This window comes from Drosophila bipectinata, chromosome 2R (genome assembly GCF_030179905.1).
Source record: "Drosophila bipectinata strain 14024-0381.07 chromosome 2R, DbipHiC1v2, whole genome shotgun sequence".
NCBI classification, from domain to species: domain Eukaryota; kingdom Metazoa; phylum Arthropoda; class Insecta; order Diptera; family Drosophilidae; genus Drosophila; species Drosophila bipectinata.
Window position 1 is genome coordinate 259,261 of NC_091737.1, and position 22,107 is coordinate 281,367.

The following is a 22,107-nucleotide window of genomic DNA, read 5'->3' on the forward strand; positions in this document are numbered from 1 at the left end:
GAGTGCTATTTTAAAGTGCAAGGCCCTGGGTATTCTCCAGGACTTACAGAGGAGCCAAGGAGCTCTTCAGCCGATTTCCAAGGTGGATGATGCCATGCTACACGTGCGACATGGTCAGATAGCCACCATGTTCAGCGACTTCAAGGCCATCCACGGGGAGCTTGAGGATTTGGACATTTTGCAGATCAGCAGTTACCTTCGATGGACTGTTTCGGAGCTCGTAGCGACGATGCAGGCGGAAATTGACCACGAGACGACCCTTCGCTCATCTCGAATTGCTGCCCACTCCACCCTTGCCAACGGAATGTCCACCATGCAGGCTGACCCAGGGTTAGGTCAAAGTTTTCAAGTGCTGCCTCCTTTCCCGCTCCCTACGTTCAGCGGTGGATACTCGGAATGGGCTGAATTTTACTCGATCTTCTCTACCATAGTCGCCAGCAATCCTCGTATTAGTAAGGTGGAAGAGTTGCAAAGGTTGCGATCTTGCCTTCGGGAGTCCGCTTTCGAAGCAGTTCGTTCCTTGGAAGTCTCCGACGAGAACTATGATGTTGCGCTGAATTTATTGGAGAAACGATTTAATAACCGTCGCTTAATATTTCAGGCTCACGTGAACGAAATTCTGGGCCTCAGTCTGTTGGAAAGTGGCTCAATAGCAGCTCTTCGAAGTCTTTCGGACAAATTTAATGCCCATATGCGAGCCTTAAAGAATTTGGGTACTTCAGTTCAGATCGCCAGCTGCATCATCGTCCAAGTTCTGCTTCAAAGGTTGGACCCAGCTACCCAGGCCAAGTGGGAGGATAGTCAAAACTCCTCAGGTTCAGACGCCATCCCTACTTGGGAGTCGATGGCCGAATTTTTGGAGCAGCGGTGTAGGACGCTGGAGGCTATGGACGTGGCCATGGCTGCATACGCCCCGGGCGCTCATGTGGGAAGGCGTCGAGGTGCAAATAATGGTAGATCATCCTTTATTGTTACTAATTCGCTTCCCTCTACCTGTGCTCTATGCGGTGGATGGTCCCATATAATGTCTGCATGCCCCCGATTTCTATCAATGCCCCCTGAGATTCGCCTTGGTGAGGCCAGGCGACTCGGTCTTTGTCGGAAGTGTCTGCAAACGGGCCATCACATGCGTGAGTGCCTCGCTGCTAGTTGTCGCAGTTGTGGAAGGAGGCATCACAGCCTGCTGCATTTCCTGGAGCCGCCGGCATCTAGCGGCCAGCCTTTGGTTGGTCCTCCCACGTCAGCCATAGCCGAGGTCGCCGAGCCTGCAGCCTCTTCGCCGTCCACTGCTAATGCACTAGTTGCTCAAGGTCACAGCGGCGATATATCGTTGCTTGCTACAGCGAACATTTTTGTTCGTAGTCGCGCTGGATCCCTTGTTCCATGCCGAGCTTCGTTGGATTCTGGATCTCAGGTGCACGTGATCACTTCCTGGCTGGCAAGTCAGCTGCAGCTCCGGAGGTACAAATCATTCATGGCGGTGTCTGGTATTGGAGATACCGGCTTTGCGACAGATGGATTCTCTGTTGATGTTCTCCTACGTTCCCACTGTTCCGAGTACTCGGCCCTGGTTAACGCCGTCATCGCCGCCAATATCACGGACCTGCAGCCTAGCTTCAGTTTGGATGTCTTCAGCTGGAATATTCCTGGCAATCTTTCTTTGGCTGATCCTGAGTTTTTCCGCCCACAGCGCATCGACCTTCTTATCGGAGCCAGTCTGTTTTATGAGCTGCTGTGTGTTGGGCAAATTAAGCTCTCAGCCGGCTTGCCATTGCTGCAGAGAACTCAACTTGGATGGGTCGTGTGTGGAGGCGGTTCACATGTCCAGAGAAGATCACTCGTTTCCACTGCCCACAAGGATGTTCCGGAGAGCGCAACAATGCTTGATGATCAGCTGGATTCTTTGCTCCGCCGGTTTTGGGAAATCAAAGACTGCTCCGAGCCTATTGTGAAGCGGACGAAGGAAGAGTTAGATTGCGATGCGCATTTCGTGCAACATGTTGCTCGGCTTGATTCCGGCGCTTACGCTGTGCGGCTTCCGTTAAAATGCGGCTCTAAGCTGCTGGGAGAGTCGTACCCCCAAGCCGTTCGACGATTTCTTTCCCTCGAAAGGAAGCTCTGTCGCCGTCCTCAATTAAAGGAGCAATATGCTGCCTTCATAAAGGAGTATCTGGAGTTGGGTCACATGTCTCCAGTCCCTTCTGATGCGAGCGTCACTGGTCAATACTTACTTCCACACCATTGTGTTTTAAAGGAGGACAGTTCAACAACCAAGCTCAGGGTTGTCTTTGATGGATCTGCTGTCACAACTTCTGGATATTCATTGAATGACGTGTTGATGTCTGGCCCAGTTATTCAGCCAAAGTTACTGCATATTCTGTTAAGGTTCCGATGCCATCGGGTGGCCATTACTGGAGATATTTGTAAAATGTATCGTTGCGTCAGGGTTTTTCCTGAGGACAGCTATCTTCAGTGTATTCTTTGGCGGGATTCCGCCCAGGATGAGTTACAGGTTTTTAAGCTGGACACGGTCACCTACGGAACGAAGCCTGCCTCATTTTTAGCAGTTCGGACAATGCATCAGTTGGCAGATGATGAGCAAATAATGTTTCCAAAGGGGGCCGAAATTCTGCGTCGCTACTTTTATGTGGATGATCTGCTTTCCGGAGGCGACTCTATAGATGAAGCTATTAGCATAATGCAGCAAACATCCGCAATCCTTGCCAAAGGCCATTTTCGGTTAAGGAAGTGGTGCTCCAATGTTGCTGACGTTCTGGATAAGGTGCCTGAAGAAGATCGGGAGTCTTTCCTAAAGTTTGATGATGGTAGCAACTTCACAAAGACACTGGGTCTTGCTTGGGATCCTACAACTGACCGCTTGCTATTTTCTTTTGAAGGGATTCAGTCAATCTCAAAGCCCAAAGCATTGTGCTTTCTTTAGACGCTCGGCTTTATGACCCCTTAGGTCTTGTTGGTCCTGTAATTTCAAAGGCAAAGATCTTTCTCCAGAAGCTGTGCCGTGAGAAGTTGTCCTGGGATGAAAGTCTTCCTCAAGCTCTTCACTGCGACTGGAATATGATTTGTAGCAGCTTTGGTAGTACGCAGCGCGCCGAATTCCCTAGATGGGTGCTAACATCGAAATCCGACGTGGAGGTCCATGGATTCTGTGATGCCAGCATTGAGCCGTATGGGGCATGCGTTTATGTCGTGTCCAAGGGCGCAGGATCTGCAAGCTATTTACTCTGTTCGAAGTCCCGAGTTGCGCCGTAAAAACTGTGCCTAACCTGGAGTTATCGGGAGCCGAGTTGTTGGCTCGACTTATGTCGGAAGTAGAGCAGTTGAAGGTCTACGTTGGAAAGTATTTTTGCTGGTGCGATTCTGCTGTGGCTCTGTCTTGGATTCGAGAAAAACCCTCTCGGTTTAATGTTTTCGTCGCCAATCGAGTTTCGACCATTCAGAAGCTAACTAGAGAAATGGAGTGGCGGTATGTTCCCACTTCTTTGAACCCAGCAGATATCCTGTCGCGTGGTGCTCTTCCCAATGAATTGGTTGAGAATAAGCTGTGGTCTCATGGTCCTCCGTTTCTCGTTGGATCCCAAGAGACGTGGCCAACCGCGGTCCCATCTGAGAGATCAACCCTGGAGTTACGTGCAAGGGTCCTGCTCATTCAGTCTCCGTACGTGGATATAACAGCGGTTTCTAATTACGCTAATTCGTTTCCAGCACTGCAGAGGGTATTGGCTTACGTATACAAGTTTTCTCAACGAATTCACCACAACGGTGTTACGGCTAGCGATTTAAAATCTGGAACACAGCTGTTATTGCGGCTAGTGCAACGTGTGCATTTTTGGGAGGAAATAAAGGCTCTTCAAAATGGAAAAGACATAGCGGTATCCAGTGCCCTTGCCTCATCCTCTCCCTTCTTGGACAAATTTGGACTGTTGCGCGTGGACGGTCGGCTAAAAAATTCGTCGTTGGATTTTGATAGTCAGCATCCAATTATACTTCCAAGAAGCCATCCAGTTACGCAGGCTATAATTGTTGACTTCCATGAGCGAAATTTACATACGGGACCTCGCGCACTGTTGGCAATTATTCGGTCCCAATATTGGCCAATTGGGGGGAGAAAAACTGTGACGAAGGCATTACACAAATGCATCCGATGCTTCCGGACTAAGCCTCGGCTGTTGCAGCACATTATAGCTGATCTCCCGGAGGAAAGAGCTAGCGGCTCCCAGGTCTACGGAGTCACTGGTGTGGATTTTTGTGGACCGTTCTATTATAAGCCGGAAGTGCGTAATAAGGCTCCAGTAAAATGTTACATTAGCATTTTCATTTGTTTTGCTACCAAACCCGTCCACCTGGAGCTTGTAAGGGATCTGTCCACAATGTCTTTTTTGCAGGCTTTGAAGCGTTTCATATGCACCCTCCGAAGGCCTCAACATATTTGGTCTGACAACGCAACCAACTTTGTTGGAGCCAAAATCGAGCTAAAGGAGCTGCGCCGATTATTTCTAAGCGAAGAGCATCAACGGGCACTGCTGGAGTTTTGCTCTATGGAGTCCATCGAATGGCATTTTATTCCTCCTCGATCTCCGCATTTCGGTGGTCTGTGGGAAGCGGCTGTTAAAACCGCCAAGCACCATTTTTACCGAGCTGTCGGATCTGCAGTTCTGGGATTCGAGGAGCTGCGAACGCTGCTGTGCCATATTGGGGCTGTTATAAATTCACGAATTCATGTTGTCTCTTTCAGAAAATCCTGCAGACCTTGATGTTCTGACCCCGGCTCATTTTTTAACTGGTGGTCCTTCAGTCAGCTTTATCGAGCCTGATGTCACAAAGCTGAACTTCAACCGGTTGGACAGCTGGCAGCGCGTGTCTTTCCTGCAGCAGTCTTTCTGGTCCCGATGGAAGGAGGAGTACCTAAGTCTTCTCCAGCAGCGCTCCAAATGGCGCGCCTCCGGTCCTGCCTTGGCCCCGAACGATGTGGTGCTAGTAAAGGACGAGAATCTACCTCCGATGAAATGGCCGCTTACGAGAATAATGGAGTTAATCCCTGGTCGGGATGGTATCTTTCGAGTGGCGGTGATAAAAACCTCATCTGGAATTACCAAGCGAGCAGTGACTAAGCTGTGCCTTTTGCCCCTTAAGGATGAAGTTGGAGCAGAAGCCCCAACTGGGGGGAGAATGTCGGGTCAAGCAGCAAGCAACTAATCTAAACACAATTAATTAGTAACTGATGTTTTGCTGGTCGCAAGCCGACTCTCTTTCGGCCGCTCGGCTTTGCTACTTAGGCGTTTATAGTTAGCGAGCATCCGCTCAGCCTATTCTGCAAGGTTGGCGCCACTCTCGTTCGTCTTCTTACTGCGCTCGCATCCTAAATTGGATTTCAAATATTGTTCATAAATCCTAATTTCATATGCGGCCTAAATAAAGTTTATAACGTTGAAATTAATTAAATTCTGATTTTCTATTTACGGCATCGAAAACTCTCGATGACCAAACAATTTCTTTTATGAAAAAATTTAAATAAGTACCCAGAAGCATGTACTAAACAACGACGGTAAAACATTTTTCATAAATATTTTCTATGGTGTCAAAAAAAATCGATAAAATTCCATTTTTTTCCATTGCGTAAATACAACTGTATTTAATGGCTATCAAAAAGATAAAGACGGTCGCCAAAATTTATGAAAAAAAATTTAAGAATATTTTTATAATGGTGCGACAATTTTTATACCCTTGTTATACCCTTGCAGAGGGTATTATAATTTTGTCCAAAAGTGTGCAACGCAGTGAAGGAGACATCTCCGACCCTATAAAGTATATATATTCTTGATCAGGATCACCTCCTGAGTTGATATGAGCATGTCCGTCTGTCCGTCTGTCTGTCTGTCTGTTTCTACGCGAACTAGTCTCTCAGTTGTAAAGCTATCGTCTTGAAACTTTGCACACACCCTTCTTTCCTTTGCACGCAGTATATAAGTCGGAACGACCGGGATCGGCCGACTATATCCTATAGCTGCCATATAACTGATTGATCGGAAATGGTATAACTTTGGAAATGGTATAACTAACTTTTTAGAGTTAGAGAGTTCAAATTTGACATGAGTGCTATTTTTGGCAAAACATTACGACATGCCAAATTTCATAAGGATCGGCCGACTATATCCTATAGCTGCAATATAACTGAACGATCGGAAATGGTATTTGGTAGAAATATCAACTTTTGTATTTTTGAAGATAGAAGCTTGGGACTTTTTTTTCGATTTTTTAGTGTAATTGATTGGTTTTATTATGATGTAATCATAAGGATCGGCCATCTATATCCGATGTTTGCAATATATATCCGGTTTTAGCTGCAAGGGTATATCAACTTCGGCTCCGCCCGAAGTTAGCTTTGCTTTCTTGTTTAACGGAATTTCGAGAAAAAAATTTGAAAATTGAAAAAAATAATTTTGGATTTTATTGCGCAAAATTGGAGTTTCAGCAAACGTATGTATCAATATTTGCGCTGCTAGATGATGATGTCGATAAACGCGATGTCGATACAGTTGCGGTTTTTGTTGTTGTTACGGTTGACGTTGTAAAAGAAATTTCGGTGTTACTAGTTACTAGGCGAGGGGGATTCCAACCGATTCCACCCCAGACCTCTGAGAGAACCCAAATTTCAATTTACGTTCGAACTTCACATGTGGCAGCAAACAAAATAAAAGTAATGATAAAAATAAAGTCAGTGTACTATCCTTTTCGGCATAAAAGTTTTCCCAGCAACAAGTATTACTGGAATGCGGTAGCTGAAATTCGGAATTGCTTAAAGAGAAAAATACAAGGTATGAATTCAACATATTCGAGCGCCCCGTTCTTAAAGATAAATGCCTTAAAATTGCTTACTATATAGAAAAAACTAACATAGAATGCAGAAAGGAGCGTGACCACCACAATGGGCGGGAACAACATCTTAACAGAACACTGGAATATAAAAACTTTGAAGGTGACACTTTCGTACTTCGCCTTGGCGAAGCTATAATGCATTCGCCCAAGGAACTTTTAATGGAATAAGAAAGAGGCAATGGCATCAAGCAATATTGCTATATGTGGTAGTGGAATAACACTTGTGGAAGTGCCCGATTTCTTAGATTCCCCAAGCGCCCAAACATCGGGGCGCTGTCAATACTATCGATTGTGGGAACCATTTTTTTTTAAATCGACTTTTTTTTCCATAATCGATGGCCTTTTTTTAACGAATTTATCACTAATTCATTTATAAATTATCGATTACAAAGATGGCAAACGCTTTTATTCCTGAATTGGATTTTACTTTTGTGTTACTTTTTACTTATTTACTGTAATTGTAATTGTGTTGTAATATACTTTTTTTTTTAAACGTTGCTTATATTTTTTGAATCTTCTCTTTGCGAAACTAACAAGAAGTTTAATTAATCTTATTTTTTTAATTTAACTTACAGTCATATTGACTGATACAGAGTTCGACGGCCGTAAAAAGCGATTGCAGGGTTGGAAGGTTGTGGCGTCGCAGGCGGGATACGCTTAAAACCCGAGTCAATCCCGGAGCGAGAAAATTTGGGTGCGAATACAGTTTTTCTTTGTAGGACTCGTTTTGCTTTTGGATTTCGTCTCACGTTCCCCCACAGGTGGGAGCCATACATCCAGATTGGCTTTAGGACTGAATTGTAGAAAAGTATCTTGTAGTCCAGGCACAGTGGCGATGGTGAGTTTATGATCCAGTGGAGACTGCTGGCTTTCAGTTTTAGGTGCATTTTCTTGCAGTCGATGTGCTTACGCCAGGTTAGTCGTCTATCAAGGTGGACTCCAAGGTACGTTACTTCGTTAGCTTGAGGGATCTGCAACTGCACCTTTCCACTACTGTTAGATGATCAGCCAGTTGGGCCGAGTTGTGTTCCTTGTGAAAATCCAGCTTCGATGATGTAGTCACCCGAATTAGCTCCGTTGCATTTCACAGAGAATACCCTATTGTAGAGATATGATTCCAGTAGCTTGTGGGTGTATATTGGTAAATACGCTTAGTTTTCCGCATGTGCCGTGTGGCTAGCGGCGAAGAATTCTGCCACAGCTCGCCAGAGCTTGTCGTACGAGGCGACTAACATGGCAGGGCCCCCATCCGAGCTTGTCGGAGCTAAAGGGGTGGATCATCGAGCCCACAAACTTCGGTACCACGGGTGAACAGTGCTAGGGCTGTTCAGTGAGGTTGGCCCCCTTGAGGGAGTATCGTGGTGGCTGTGGTTGATACCAGTATCGCGGGTAGAATCCTTGGACTCGACGTGGAGTTGCGTTATACAACTCGGACCCATAGATAAGTAGAGGTGATAGATACATTTCGCATCTTATCCAGAGGGAGTATGCTGCCCGGCAAGCACATACTAGAAAGGTACCAGACTGGTTGCTATGTACATAGCTATAGCTTCTAGTCTGGGGCGCTGGTAGGCGTACCATCCGTGCCCATGCACTATATACCTCTTGTGGGTATATACGAGTGCCGTGGTCGTAATCCCTTCAGTGTGGAACACGCCACGTAAAACAAGTTCGGAGAGATCCGAGACACGCCCTGTTGAGATATGATTCCAGTAGCTTGTGGGAGTAAATTGGCAAATACGCTTAGTTTTTCGCATGAGTCCATTGAGCCAAAATCGTTCGAAGGCTATTCAGTATGAGCTAGTACAGTAAAGCTCGTACATTATTCTCGCTGTTCGAAGGCTGAGCGAATTCAGATGTTAATCTGTTCACTTGCTTGATGGTTCGGTGGTTTCTTCGGAAGTCAAATTGGTGTGCCGGAATAAAGTTGCAAGCTTCCAGATGTGGTATTATACAATTAACAATTAAAACAAAAAAGATAGAAGCCTTATTGATCTGTACGATGTCAGAATTGTGTGGTCTTTTCCAGGCTTCGGTAGCATTATGATGATGGATTTCTTCCACTATTTTGGGTAATAGCGAAGATTAATGATCGCATTAAATAGTTTGCAGCGACCTCAATAGCGCATTTTGGAAAATCGATCAACATTTTTGGCGTCAGTAGGTCACCACCGGGAGCCTTATTTGTTTTTAGTCCTCTCACGACTTTTTTGATTTCGTTCGGCCGGAATGAAGGTGAATTACTGGCAGGAAAAATGAATTTGAGGCAAGATTAGGCTGGAAGACACTTTCGAGATGTGTACCGAAAGTTTCAGCTCGGTCTTCGTCGCTGCGAGCCCCGCATTCCGAAGAGTTTCTTATCGGAGTAGTCGTTTCAATTGGGGGACTATGATTTGGATGGGCCCTCCACAGGGGATACTTTGTGCTTGTTGGTGAAAGATTTTAGATGTACCTCAGCTGCGTACTTTCTTCCTGTTGTTGAAGAGCCTGGCCGAGTGATCGGGTGCTTCCTTAAGGCGTTGCTTTGAAGTTGGTGATCAGCTGTTTTGCAATCACGACGCGTGCGCCTCTTTTCTCGCACGATCTGTCCGACTTGCTAATTGGATTTGTAGTATTCGTTTCGGTCTACTCCCATTCCTTCAGGAGTAGAGATTTTAGCTGCCGCAACGAGTACTTCTTCCAGGGCGCTCGTAATGTAGTCGATGTACGATTCCATGCTAAGCTCCTGACCGAGTATACTCACGTACTTTTTGTATTTAATCCAGTTTGTTTTTGGCGCCGTCAGGCTGAAGAGGTGTTGGGTTATTTCTGGGCTTTGAAGAAGTGTTAAAAGCTCAGGCGAGTGGTCTGATGATAAGTCCGAGACTGCTTTGGTACTTATTAGATTGCGAGGTTTGTTTTCTGTCACCGCAAAATCAATAAGGTCTGGGAGCTTGCATAGGTCGGTTGGACAGTATGTGCGACTTCCAGGGGAAACATAGTCCAGTTTATTTCTTACATTTATAATTGCATTGTACAATTGCCTTCCTTTGAGAGTCACTAGACGTGATCCCCAGTGCGTATGTTTGGCGTTGTAGTCTTCTGCGGCTATGAAACGATCTCCAAGTGAATTGTAGAAGTCCATAAATTGTCCTTCCGAGATTGAGAAAGTAAAGAGGAGGGCAGTAAACAGCAGCGATTGAAAGGCTTCCGTAACTTGACTTAATTTTATCTATGTAGCCTGCAAGAAATTTGTTGCAAACCTTTTGTGAAAATGGTCTTTAATGTAGGCTTTGATTTGAGTTCCAGTTCCGCCATGAGCTTTTCCATTTGGATGATTTATGCAGTAGATTGTATAGCCTCTTATTTGAAAGTTGTATTTGCTTGTAAGATACGTTTTCACCAGTGGCTTAACGTCAATATGGTTTTCGGTCAAGAATTGTGACAATTGTAGTTTATGCCGTGAGACACCATTGGCGTTCCACATTGATATTCGTAGAGCCGCCTTAGATTATTAAGGCTGTTATGCTACGAGCAGCTGTATCACCATGTTATGGTTTTGAAGAAGTGTTTGCATGGTCGTTTTTATAAATGACATAAGCTCCATCATACTTTTTTGAAGGGTAGCTTCATAGTTTCCGTTTTGCTGTGTGGCTGTTCTGGGGCCTGTTGAGCGCTTTGAGAGTTAGGCTGAATTGGAATTTCCCTTCCAGATCGTAGAGCATCGGCATAGGAAAAGCCGTTGGTGGTGTTTAGGGGACCGAATGAGGACGTCGCAGTTTTGGCCAAGAAGACGTCTGGCGTAGTTGTTAACGCAATGTGCATATTCCGATTTTAGTTACGCGTTGCGGTCGCTTGACGCATGCGACTCTTCAACTCCTTGTACACCATAAATCTTAGTCTGCCGTATGGTTGCCTCCGCAGATTCCACATTTCTTCACGGTACTGTCCATGTTTGTAGTGCAGTAAGCGGAGTTGTGGGCGTCCCCGCAGACTACACAGACAGCCCGAAGTGTGCATAACGGGGTGTTTCCCCCCGGGCCCGGATTTTTGGCGAAAACTCAAATAAACTGTGTACAAAAAAATGCTCCGCGATATTTTAAAGAAATCGCTAAGATTTGGAACCTGAAAAATTATCAGTGATAATGTGTACCGAATATCAGTAGGAATATTAGTGATATTATAATCAGATTTTATGTTATAATATATTCAGTGCAAACCCTCAACGAAGGGAACTCCTTCAAAAGAAAATTTCCTCTTCCCTTCACAGTATGTCCGATACGCGATGGTCTGCAAGACTTGACGCCGTTAAACCGTTAAACAAGAAGCACTTGACGAAGGGAAAAACTCAATTTGATAGCAGAAACTCTCCGAGACATCAACGGTATTCAAAACAAGAAAGCAAAGCTAACTTCGGGCGGAGCCGAAGTTGATATACCCTTGCAGCTAAAACCGGATATATATTGCAAACATCGGATATAGTTGGCCGATCCTTATGATTACATCATAATAAAACCAATCAATTACACTAAAAAATCGAAAAAAAAGTCCCAAGCTTCTATCTTCAAAAATACAAAAGTTGATATTTCTACCAAATACCATTTCCGATCGTTCAGTTATATTGCAGCTATAGGATATAGTCGGCCGATCCTAATGAAATTTTGTAGGTCGGATTAACTGACCAAAAATAGAATGTGTACCAAGTTCCAGCTTTCTATCTTCAAAAACACGAAAGTTGGGTCATTTCCGATCGTTCAGTTATATGGCAGCTATAAGATATAGTCGTCCGATCCATATGAAATTTGGCATGTCGTATTATTTTGCCAAAAATAGCTCTCATGTCAATTTTCAGCCCTCTAAAAACACCAAAGTTATACCATTTCCGATCAATCAGTTATATGGCAGCTATAGGATATAGTCGGCCGATCCTTATGAAATTTGGTAGGTTGGATCAACTGACCAAAAATAGAATCTGTATTAAATTTCAGCTTTCTATCTTCAAAAACACGAAAGTTGGGTCATTTCCGATCGTTCAGTTATATGGCAGCTATAGGATATAGTCGGCCGATCCTTATGAAATTTGGCATGTCGTAATGTTTTGCCAAAAATAGAACTCATGTCAAATTTGAACTCTCTAACTCTAAAAACAACAAATTTATACCATTTCCGATCAATCAGTTATATGGCAGCTATAGGATATAGTCGGCCAATCCCGGTCGTTCCGACTTATATACTGCGTGCAAAGGAAAGAAGGGTGTGTGCAAAGTTTCAAGACGATAGCTTTAAAACTGAGAGACTAGTTCGCGTAGAAACAGACAGACAGACAGACGGACAGACGGCCAGACGGACATGCTCATATCAACTCAGGAGGTGATCCTGATCAAGAATATATATACTTTATAGGGTCGGAGATGTCTCCTTCACTGCGTTGCACACTTTTGGACAAAATTATAATACCCTCTGCAAGGGTATAAATATTATACATGAATTCGTTCGAATGTATCTTGATGTCGTCGATTTGGTTCAAAATTTTGGGTGCTATTAATGAGACGTCGTCCTTCAAGCAAGATGAGCTACTATAGACGTTGAAGTTGACAATCTGAAGGCTCTCCTTTCAGATTTGCAGTTGATACGAAATCGATGGGATCTCATTCTAAGTGAATGTGAACTTCTTGCAAGAGGGTGGAACATTTCAAATGTCAAACTTCAAACTTTACCAACAATTCGAAAAATAAAACGCGCAAAAGTATTTTTGGATGATGAAGACGAAAGTCCAGCAACCGACATCACTTCTGAAGAAGAAAAATTCAAGACCAGCATTTTCTTCAGCATCATCGATTCGGTCATTGCAGAAATGACAAAAAGATTCAAAGCAGTAAAAAATTTGAACGAAGCGTTCTCTTTTTTATGGAAATTCACCACGTTGGATGAAGATACTCTCCAGACGTCTGCCGGAGAATTCACGAAGAAGTACGGAGCTGATGTTTCCGAAGAGTTGAAAGATGAAATCGTCCACCTCAAACATATATATGTAGATAATTTTGAAAAGAACCTTCCTCCATTTGCATTGCTGAACGCTCTGTACTCAAAAAACCTTCAGAATCTTTTTTCAAATGTCTGTGTTGCTTTGAGAATTTTTTGTACAATTATTACAAATAAGTGTCGCTGGTGGAGAACGCTCCTTCAGTGTTTTATCGCGAGTTAAAAACTTTCACAGATCTTCGACCGGAGCCGAAGTTGATATACCCTTGCAGTTAAAACCGGATATATATCGCAAACATTGGATATAGTTGGCCGATCCTTATGAGAATATGATAATATAACCCAATTTATAGTAATACAAAATTTAAACCAAGTCCAAACTTCTTTCTTCAAAAATACCAAAGTTTCTATTTCTACCAAAAACCATCTCCGATCGTTCAGTTATATTGCAACTATAGGATATAGTCGGCCGATCCTTATGAAATCTGGCATGTCGTATTAATTTGCCAAACACCAAAGTTATACCATTTCCGATCAATCAGTTATATGGCAGCTATAGGATACAGTCGGCCGATCCCGGTCGTTCCGACTTATATACTGCGTGCAAAGAAAAGAAGGGTGTGTGCAAAGTTTTAAGACGATAGCTTTAAAACTGAGAGACTAGTTTGGGTAGAAACAGACAGACGGACAGACAGACGGGCAGACGGACATGCTTATATCAACTCAGGAGGTGATCCTGATCAAGAATATATATACTTTATAGGGTCGAAGATGTATCCTTCACTGCGTTGCACACTTTTGACCAAAATTATATACCCTCTGCAAGGGTATATAAATCACTATTATTAAATCATTTATTATTTAATAATATTACAACAATATAAACAACAGTAAATCAGTGAATGCCCTGATCTCTTCTGCAGAAGTTCGATTTTCTCACCAATATACATATAGTACTCTTACTTTTGGTCTTGCTCTTTTCATGAAAACCCCTGATGAAGTAGGCAAAAGTAAAGTAGTACTTTTGGGTATAAGATATATAATTATTGTGACTCTATTTTGGACAGCACTCAATAATAATTGTCTCAAATTCAAGGTTTGGTAATTGAGAGTTTTCAATGCCAGTGAAATAAAACGAAGAATTTAATTAATTTGAAACGTTATAAATGTTTATTCCTGCATGCAGATGAAGCCGGGTGATCAGACGATAGACCAGCTTATGGTGCATGCAGGCCCGACAAGTCACCTCGAGCTTAAGCTGTCGAACATGGAGAGGGCGGCCCGACCTAGACATTGCTGAGCTAAAACTCTCTATAGAAAGCCCGTAGAGTCGAGCGGCCGAGAGATAGTCGGCTTGCGATCAAACTTATTGTTCGTACAAACTTAAGCCTAATAAATAAACATTACACTAAACATAACATAAACATTATTTAAACATAAACATTATACGCCGTGCTGCTGCATGACCCGACATTCAAAGAGTGATTAAAAACACGTTAACATGTGGCGGAATTAATTTATTTTCTTTCAAATAACTCACAACATTTCGCAGACATTTTCCTTCTTTTCATTATAAAAATCCCAATGCATTTTGAATTCGTGCTTGATTTTGTTTATTTTTTTCCACTTTTTAGCTTAGCCATATACCGTTATGACCGTTTTTCGTACTTTATTGATTGGACAAACTTTCCGAAAAATATTTTTTCATTCTTTCTAAATTAAACACTCAACAAATTAAACAAACATTCTTTCTAAATTAAAAAAGCCTAATGAAAAAAACAAATTATATTGATTTTATTTTCAGATTAAAAAAAATAATGATGACTTGCTTTACTTGGAGATCTATATTATTGGCTATTCTTTTTAAAGTAGCCGAACCTTATCCACAGAATGGTAGGTAAACAAGGCATTTTAAATAGTATGTTACGTAATTGAACCGTTCAAAAGCTGTAATTGCTTTTTCATGTTTTAGCAGCAGACATTATATATTTTTTTTTATCAGTTAATCATTTTTATATCCGGTACTCGTAGAGTCTGCCGGTCTGTCCGTACGACCTCATGGATCACAGAAAATAAGAGATAGAGCTACAGGATTTGGCATAAAGTCTCTTATAATACCCACGCAGTTCAAATTTTTTTCAAATTGTTGCCCCGCCTCCTCCCGCAAACCAATTTATTACAAAAAAAATCTTAAAAAATTACCAAGATCCTATCTTCAAGAACACCAAAGTTGGTATATTTACCAAATACTATTTTCGATCGTTCAGTTATATGGGATCTATAAGATATAGTCGGCCGATCGTTATGAAATTTGTGTGTCGTATTATTTTGTCAAAAATAGCATTCGTTCAAAACTCGAACTCTAACAACACCGAAGTTATATAATTTTCGATCATTCATTTGTAACCATGTAAGTGGGCAGATAATAGTGTAGCTGCAAGGAGGTTGCACGCACTGGTTCCTGCTTTTTGGTCAATAGAAAGGAGTGGATCCCTAGGGTCCTTGTGGTACTCGCTCGCAGTTATCAATCGATTATTTAAAAGAAATTCGCGTGCGGGGGGTTAGAACGTATTAAAGGAAATAGCGGGAAGTGGGACAAAAAGGATTCTTGCATTGCTTTCGACATTCAAAGTAATTAAGGCCGTTGTCACTGCGCTGGTGGAATTGCAGCAGATGACGAAAAGCTGGGTGGATGTTTTGCCAAAGTCGTTGCCCACCCTTCCATGATCACCAGCTCCGCGAAATAATTATAATTATTGGTGATCCCAAAGAAATCGGCTATCTAATTTCACTTGCCATCTTCATCCTGTATGACTCCCACAGATAATAGATTTTGCAATTCATTTTTAAACGTTATAAAATTTATTCATGTTTATAAGGTTGCATAAGGCAAAAAAAGGATATTTATATTAAGTATATAATTAAATGTATTTAGTAGATATGTTATAATCGAAAAAAATTATCTTAGGATTTACATCTCTATTAGACGGCATAAGAAATAATAAGTCTGTCGGGTCAAGCAGCAGCACGGCGTTTAATGTTTATGTTTAAATAATGTTTAAATAATTTTTACGTAATGTTTAGTGTAATAATTAGTTATAGTTTATTTATTAAGCTAAAGTATGGATATATCGCCTTAGTTGGTCGCAAGCCGACTCTTTCTCGGCCGCTCGACTTCAACGGGCCTATTTTAAGAGAGCTTTAGCATCTCAATCACTATGTCGGGCCGCCCTCTCCACTATCAAGAGCTTTAGCTTCGCGTATGTCTAGTCGAGCCGCACTCTCTGTCCATATTATTAGTCACTGCTTAGCACCATAAACTGGACGATCACAATGGTTGATCCCAGTTTCATCTTCCTGCAGCATAAATAAAATATAACGTACTGTAATTAAATTCGTCTTTCATTTCCCGGCATTGAAAACTCTCAATGACCAAACAAAGTCGAATTAATATGAAATAATAATATATATAGCTAAATAAAAATAATATTAAGAACCATGTTTATTAAGAGAATCTTGTCTTCCATAGCGGTTATTCTCTAATATTATTTCCTAAATTTATTGCTTAAAATGTCTCAAAATTAACTTATTTATTTCCAATTTAAATTTGATAGCAAAGGATTTTTATGAAAATTAAAAATGTTTTTAATTGTGGAACACAGCAAAAGCATTAAAAATAATATTCCAAAATTCCATAAATTTTTATTAAATACTAATTAATATTTTCAATAATATTTTAATCATTTTTAATTTTTAATTTGGGGTAATGTGTTTTTTTTTTTTATTTCACTTACATTGAGTTTATTTTCCATGTCCAAAAGATCTTTTGTCGGGTTGAGCGATAAAACTATAAATAGGTTTTATTTACCTTGAATTGGCACCACAAAAAAAATGTTATTCACTTTTAATGCACTGAGCGCTACTCACTTCCCCGGGCGTTTAGGTTTTGGGAAACTTATGTGGAAATTTCCCACAACGTGTCTTATTTTTTCTGGGTGTTAAATATATACTTGAGTTTAACCGCGAGCAATGCGCTTATCTTAGCAGCCACAAGAGAAAACTAACTTGGCCGCTTAGACCGAAAACTAATTCTATGCTTAGACCGATACTTAAATGATCAATTCTAGGTAGATAATTGATTTTCAATAGATAAGGAACTTTAAGCTTAAGCACGCTTTTTGTTTTGTTGTTTTTGGTTATTCCAAGCTTAACTTAATGGGGTTTTTTATAAGGTATTTGGTTTTTTTTTGTTTTTTAAGTTACAACAATCGCATTACATTTTCCCTCCCACTAAAATCTAACTTGGGGTGGAAAAACACAAGGAAGTTTCCCGCTTGTTGTCTACGCTTATGGCTTAAAATCTTTGGCATCAGGCGGCCTTGTAGATCTTCTAGCTCGTAATATACCTTCCCTAATTTCCTTCGCACTCGCGCTTTAAAGTAATTGGGAGCCAGCTTGGAGCTAACCCCTTTTGCCAAATTGCTTTGTTGGAAATTGCGACGGAAAATTTCTTGACCTACTTTAAAAGAAACGTCCCTGGTTCGTGTCTTGTAGAACCTTTCATTCCGATTACGTTGACCATGGTATTCTGGGCTTTGCTGCGTAAAATGTCTAGGGAGTCTTCCTTGTTAAATTGGATACTTCGATCTTCTAGCATACATAAATCTCGTAGTAGTTGAAAGGTTTCGCCGTTCGTGACCATGTGTTGACCAAAAGTTAGCTTATACGGGCTCGTGTTTATGGCCAGATGAACTCCAGATCGTAGAGCGCAGTTGATGCTACTAAGGTTTTCGTCCCAGTTACTCTGATTTGGGTTTATGTAAGCCTTTCAGCCTTTATGGCTGAAAGAACTTATCTATTCACTCTTGCCGACGCGTTTCCCTGTGGGGAATAAAATGCCGTATATATATGTCTGATATTATATTTGTTTAATAAGCAATTAAAAGTTTTATTTAAACTGAATTCCATTATCAGAAATCACATATTCTGAAACCCCAAAACAATGAAACAGATCTTCTTCCAAATATCGCACAATCGAGTTGGCGATGAGATGGTCGAGCACCACAAATATACCTACATTTATCGATTTACTGCGTGGATAGAGTCTACTGGGGTATTCCAGTGTTTCCCATAGGAGGCTTTAACGATCGATTAGGGTGATTCGTGGCCTTACAAATATCGCAACTATTGACAAAAATTTTTACGTCGTTAACCATATTATACCAGAAATAATATCGTCGGAGCCTTTCTATGGTTTTGTTTATACCCCCGTGGGCATGTACTGGGTCTCCATGAGCAGTCGTAATGGCATTTGGTACGAGTGGGCGTGGAACTCAAAGTTTCCAGCATTGGTCATCGGAAATTTTGGTATCCTCTGCATGTTCGAAGCGTCGGTATATATGTTTAGTTTGGATTTTGAGATACGGTAGGAAAGAGTTATTAAGTCGGACTTACTCATAAGCGAATCGTATTTGGTTGAATCGAATTCGAAGGAATTGACCTCAACGATTTAGCTTCTTTGACATGAAAGCGATCGGTACCTCGGCGCCATCTTTGTTCACTTGCATTAAGACTGCACCTACTCCTGTGTGGCTTGCGTCGCAATGAAGTGAGAACGGAAGAGAAAAATTGGGGCTGCGCAGTACTGGGGCTGCTTACATGCTTGCCTTTATCGACTCAAAAGCCCCCTGGGCTTCACTTTTCCACTCAAACTTCCGATTGGCTTTCAAGGTGTCTGTCAACGGGGAAGTTATTACTTCCCGTAAAATTGCACCGTAAAACACAACAATTAATTAGTAACTGATGTTTTGCTGGTCGCAAGCCGACTCTCTTTTGGCCGCTCGGCTTTGCTACTTAGGCGTTTATAGTTAGCGAGCATCCGCTCAGCCTATTCTGCAAGGTTGGCGCCACTCTCGTTCATCTCCTTACTGCGCTCGCATCCTAAATTGGATTTCCCATATTTTCTATAAATCCTCATAAATCCTAATTTCATATGCGGCCTGAATAAAGTTATAACGTTGAATTAAATTCTGATTTTTTATTTACGGCATTGAAAACTCTCAATGACCAAACATTGGTGAACCCCGACGTGATCGTTAATATATTTATATACACATAAACAAATTACTAAAACAAAAACAAAACAATTTTGTAAACAGTGTTATGTGAAATTATCATTATCAAATTATCATACGTGGCTAATAAGTTTATTTACAATAATAAACAAATTATAATATATTATTATATTATACATACAGGCATAAACATAAACGTTAGTTCACAAGCACACATACATATTTACGATCCACAACGCAAGTGCATTCGCCCGCGCATAGACTTCATACAAACATACGATCAACAACGCAAGTGCATGCGCTCGCACATAGCTTCATATATATATACATTCCACAATTCCGCTACGGTTCTGAGCGCACAGTGGGACAGATCGTGTTCGCCGCGAGCAAATAAAATTTATTTCGGGTTGTTCGGAACTCAATATAATAAATCATGAACTCCAGCGGCGCCGTCACAGGAGCACCCACTCCAACCCGGAGTGCTATTTTAAAGTGCAAGTTCGGAACTCAATATAATAAATCATGAACTCCAGCGGCGCCGTCACAGGAGCACCCACTCCAACCCGGAGTGCTATTTTAAAGTGCAAGGCCCTGGGTATTCTCCAGGACTTACTTACAAGTCCATCCACGGGGAGCTTGAGGATTTGGACATTTTGCAGATCAGCAGTTACCTTCGATGGACTGTTTCGGAGCTCGTAGCGACGATTCAGGCGGAAATTGACCACGAGACGACCCTTCGCTCATCTCGAATTGCTGCCCACTCCACCCTTGCCAACGGAATGTCCACCATGCAGGCTGACCCAGGGTTAGGTCAAAGTTTTCAAGTGCTGCCTCCTTTCCCGCTCCCTACGTTCAGCGGTGGATACTCGGAATGGGCTGAATTTTACTCGATCTTCTCTACCATAGTCGCCAGCAATCCTCGTATTAGTAAGGTGGAAGAGTTGCAAAGGTTGCGATCTTGCCTTCGGGAGTCCGCTTTCGAAGCAGTTCGTTCCTTGGAAGTCTCCGACGAGAACTATGATGTTGCGCTGAATTTATTGGAGAAACGATTTAATAACCGTCGCTTAATATTTCAGGCACACGTGAACGAGATTCTGGGCCTCAGTCTGTTGGAAAGTGGCTCAATAGCAGCTCTTCGAAGTCTTTCGGACAAATTTAATGCCCATATGCGAGCCTTAAAGAATTTGGGTACTTCAGTTCAGATCGCCAGCTGCATCATCGTCCAAGTTCTGCTTCAAAGGTTGGACCCAGCTACCCAGGCCAAGTGGGAGGAGAGTCAAAACTCCTCAGGTTCAGACGCCATCCCTACTTGGGAGTCGATGGCCGAATTTTCGGAGCAGCGGTGTAGGACGCTGGAGGCTATGGACGTGGCCATGGCTGCATACGCCCCGGGCGCTCATGTGGGAAGGCGTCGAGGTGCAAATAATGGTAGATCATCCTTTATTGTTACTAATTCGCTTCCCTCTACCTGTGCTCTATGCGGTGGATGGTCCCATTTCTATCAATGCCCCCTGAGATTCGCCTTGGTGAGGCCAGGCGACTCGGTCTTTGTCGAAAGTGTCTGCAAACGGGCCATCACATGCGTGAGTGCCTCGCTGCTAGTTGTCGCAGTTGTGGAAGGAGGCATCACAGCCTGCTGCATTTCCTGGAGCCGCCGGCATCTAGCGGCCAGCCTTTGGTTGGTCCTCCCACGTCAGCCATAGCCGAGGTCGCCGAGCCTGCAGCCTCTTCGCCGTCCACTGCTAATGCACTAGTTGCTCAAGGCCACAGCGGCGATATATCGTTGCTTGCTACAGCGAACATTTTTGTTCGTAGTCGCGCTGGATCCCTTGTTCCATGCCGAAACTTATGTGGAAATTTCCCACAACGTGTCTTATTTTTTCTGGGTGTTAAATATATACTTGAGTTTAACCGCGAGCAATGCGCTTATCTTAGCAGCCACAAGAGAAAACTAACTTGGCCGCTTAGACCGAAAACTAATTCTATGCTTAGACCGATACTTAAATGATCAATTCTAGGTAGATAATTGATTATCAATAGATAAGGAACTTTAAGCTTAAGCACGCTTTTTGTTTTGTTGTTTTTGGTTATTCCAAGCTTAACTAAATGGGGTTTTTTATAAGGTATTTGGTTTTTTTTTGTTTTTTAAGTTACAACAATCGCATTACATTTTCCCTCCCACTAAAATCTAACTTGGGGTGGAAAAACACAAGGAAGTTTCCCGCTTGTTGTCTACGCTTATGGCTTAAAATCTTTGGCATGGAAATTCCCGATCAGGCGGCCTTGTAGATCTTCTAGCTCGTAATATACCTTCCCTAATTTCCTTCGCACTCGCGCTTTAAAGTAATTGGGAGCCAGCTTGGAGCTAACCCCTTTTGCCAAATTGCTTTGTTGGAAATTGCGACGGAAAATTTCTTGACCTACTTTAAAAGAAACGTCCCTGGTTCATGTCTTGTAGAACCTTTCATTCCGATTACGTTGACCATGGTATTCTGGGCTTTGCTGCGTAAAATGTCTAGGGAGTCTTCCTTGTTAAATTGGATACTTCGATCTTCTAGCATACATAAATCTCGTAGTAGTTGAAAGGTTTCGCCGTTCGTGACCATGTGTTGACCAAAAGTTAGCTTATACGGGCTCGTGTTTATGGCCAGATGAACTCCAGATCGTAGAGCGCAGTTGATGCTACTAAGGTTTTCGTCCCAGTTACTCTGATTTGGGTTTATGTAAGCCTTTCAGCCTTTATGGCTGAAAGAACTTATCTATTCACTCTTGCCGACGCGTTTCCCTGTGGGGAATAAAATGCCGTATATATATGTCTGATATTATATTTGTTTAATAAGCAATTAAAAGTTTTATTTAAACTGAATTCCATTATCAGAAATCACATATTCTGAAACCCCAAAACAATGAAACAGGTCTTCTTCCAAATATCGCACAATCGAGTCGGCGGTAAACTTGCGGACTGGTTTCAAAAAAGGAAACTTAGTGAGATGGTCGAGCACCACAAATATACCTACATTTATCGATTTACTGCGTGGATAGAGTCCTAAAAAATCAACAAATATCTTCTGAAAGAAACGCTGGGGTATTCCAGTGTTTCCCATAGGAGGCTTTAACGATCGATTAGGGTGATTCGTGGCCTTACAAATATCGCAACTATTGAAAAAAATTTTTACGT

The 22,107-nt window shown here is 42.2% G+C and overlaps 1 protein-coding gene across 1 annotated transcript in view; it reads left to right on the forward strand.

Annotated features, from left to right (window-relative positions):
- Positions 1-22,107, forward strand: part of LOC122321159 (cell adhesion molecule Dscam2-like) — a 994,286-nt gene that overhangs the window by 113,422 nt on the left and 858,757 nt on the right. Inside the window, exon 2 of the mRNA XM_070278943.1 lies at positions 14,660-14,748. Within this exon, the coding sequence (XP_070135044.1) occupies positions 14,673-14,748 (76 nt within the window). The 5' untranslated portion in view covers positions 14,660-14,672. The remainder of the gene's footprint in view (positions 1-14,659; positions 14,749-22,107) is intronic.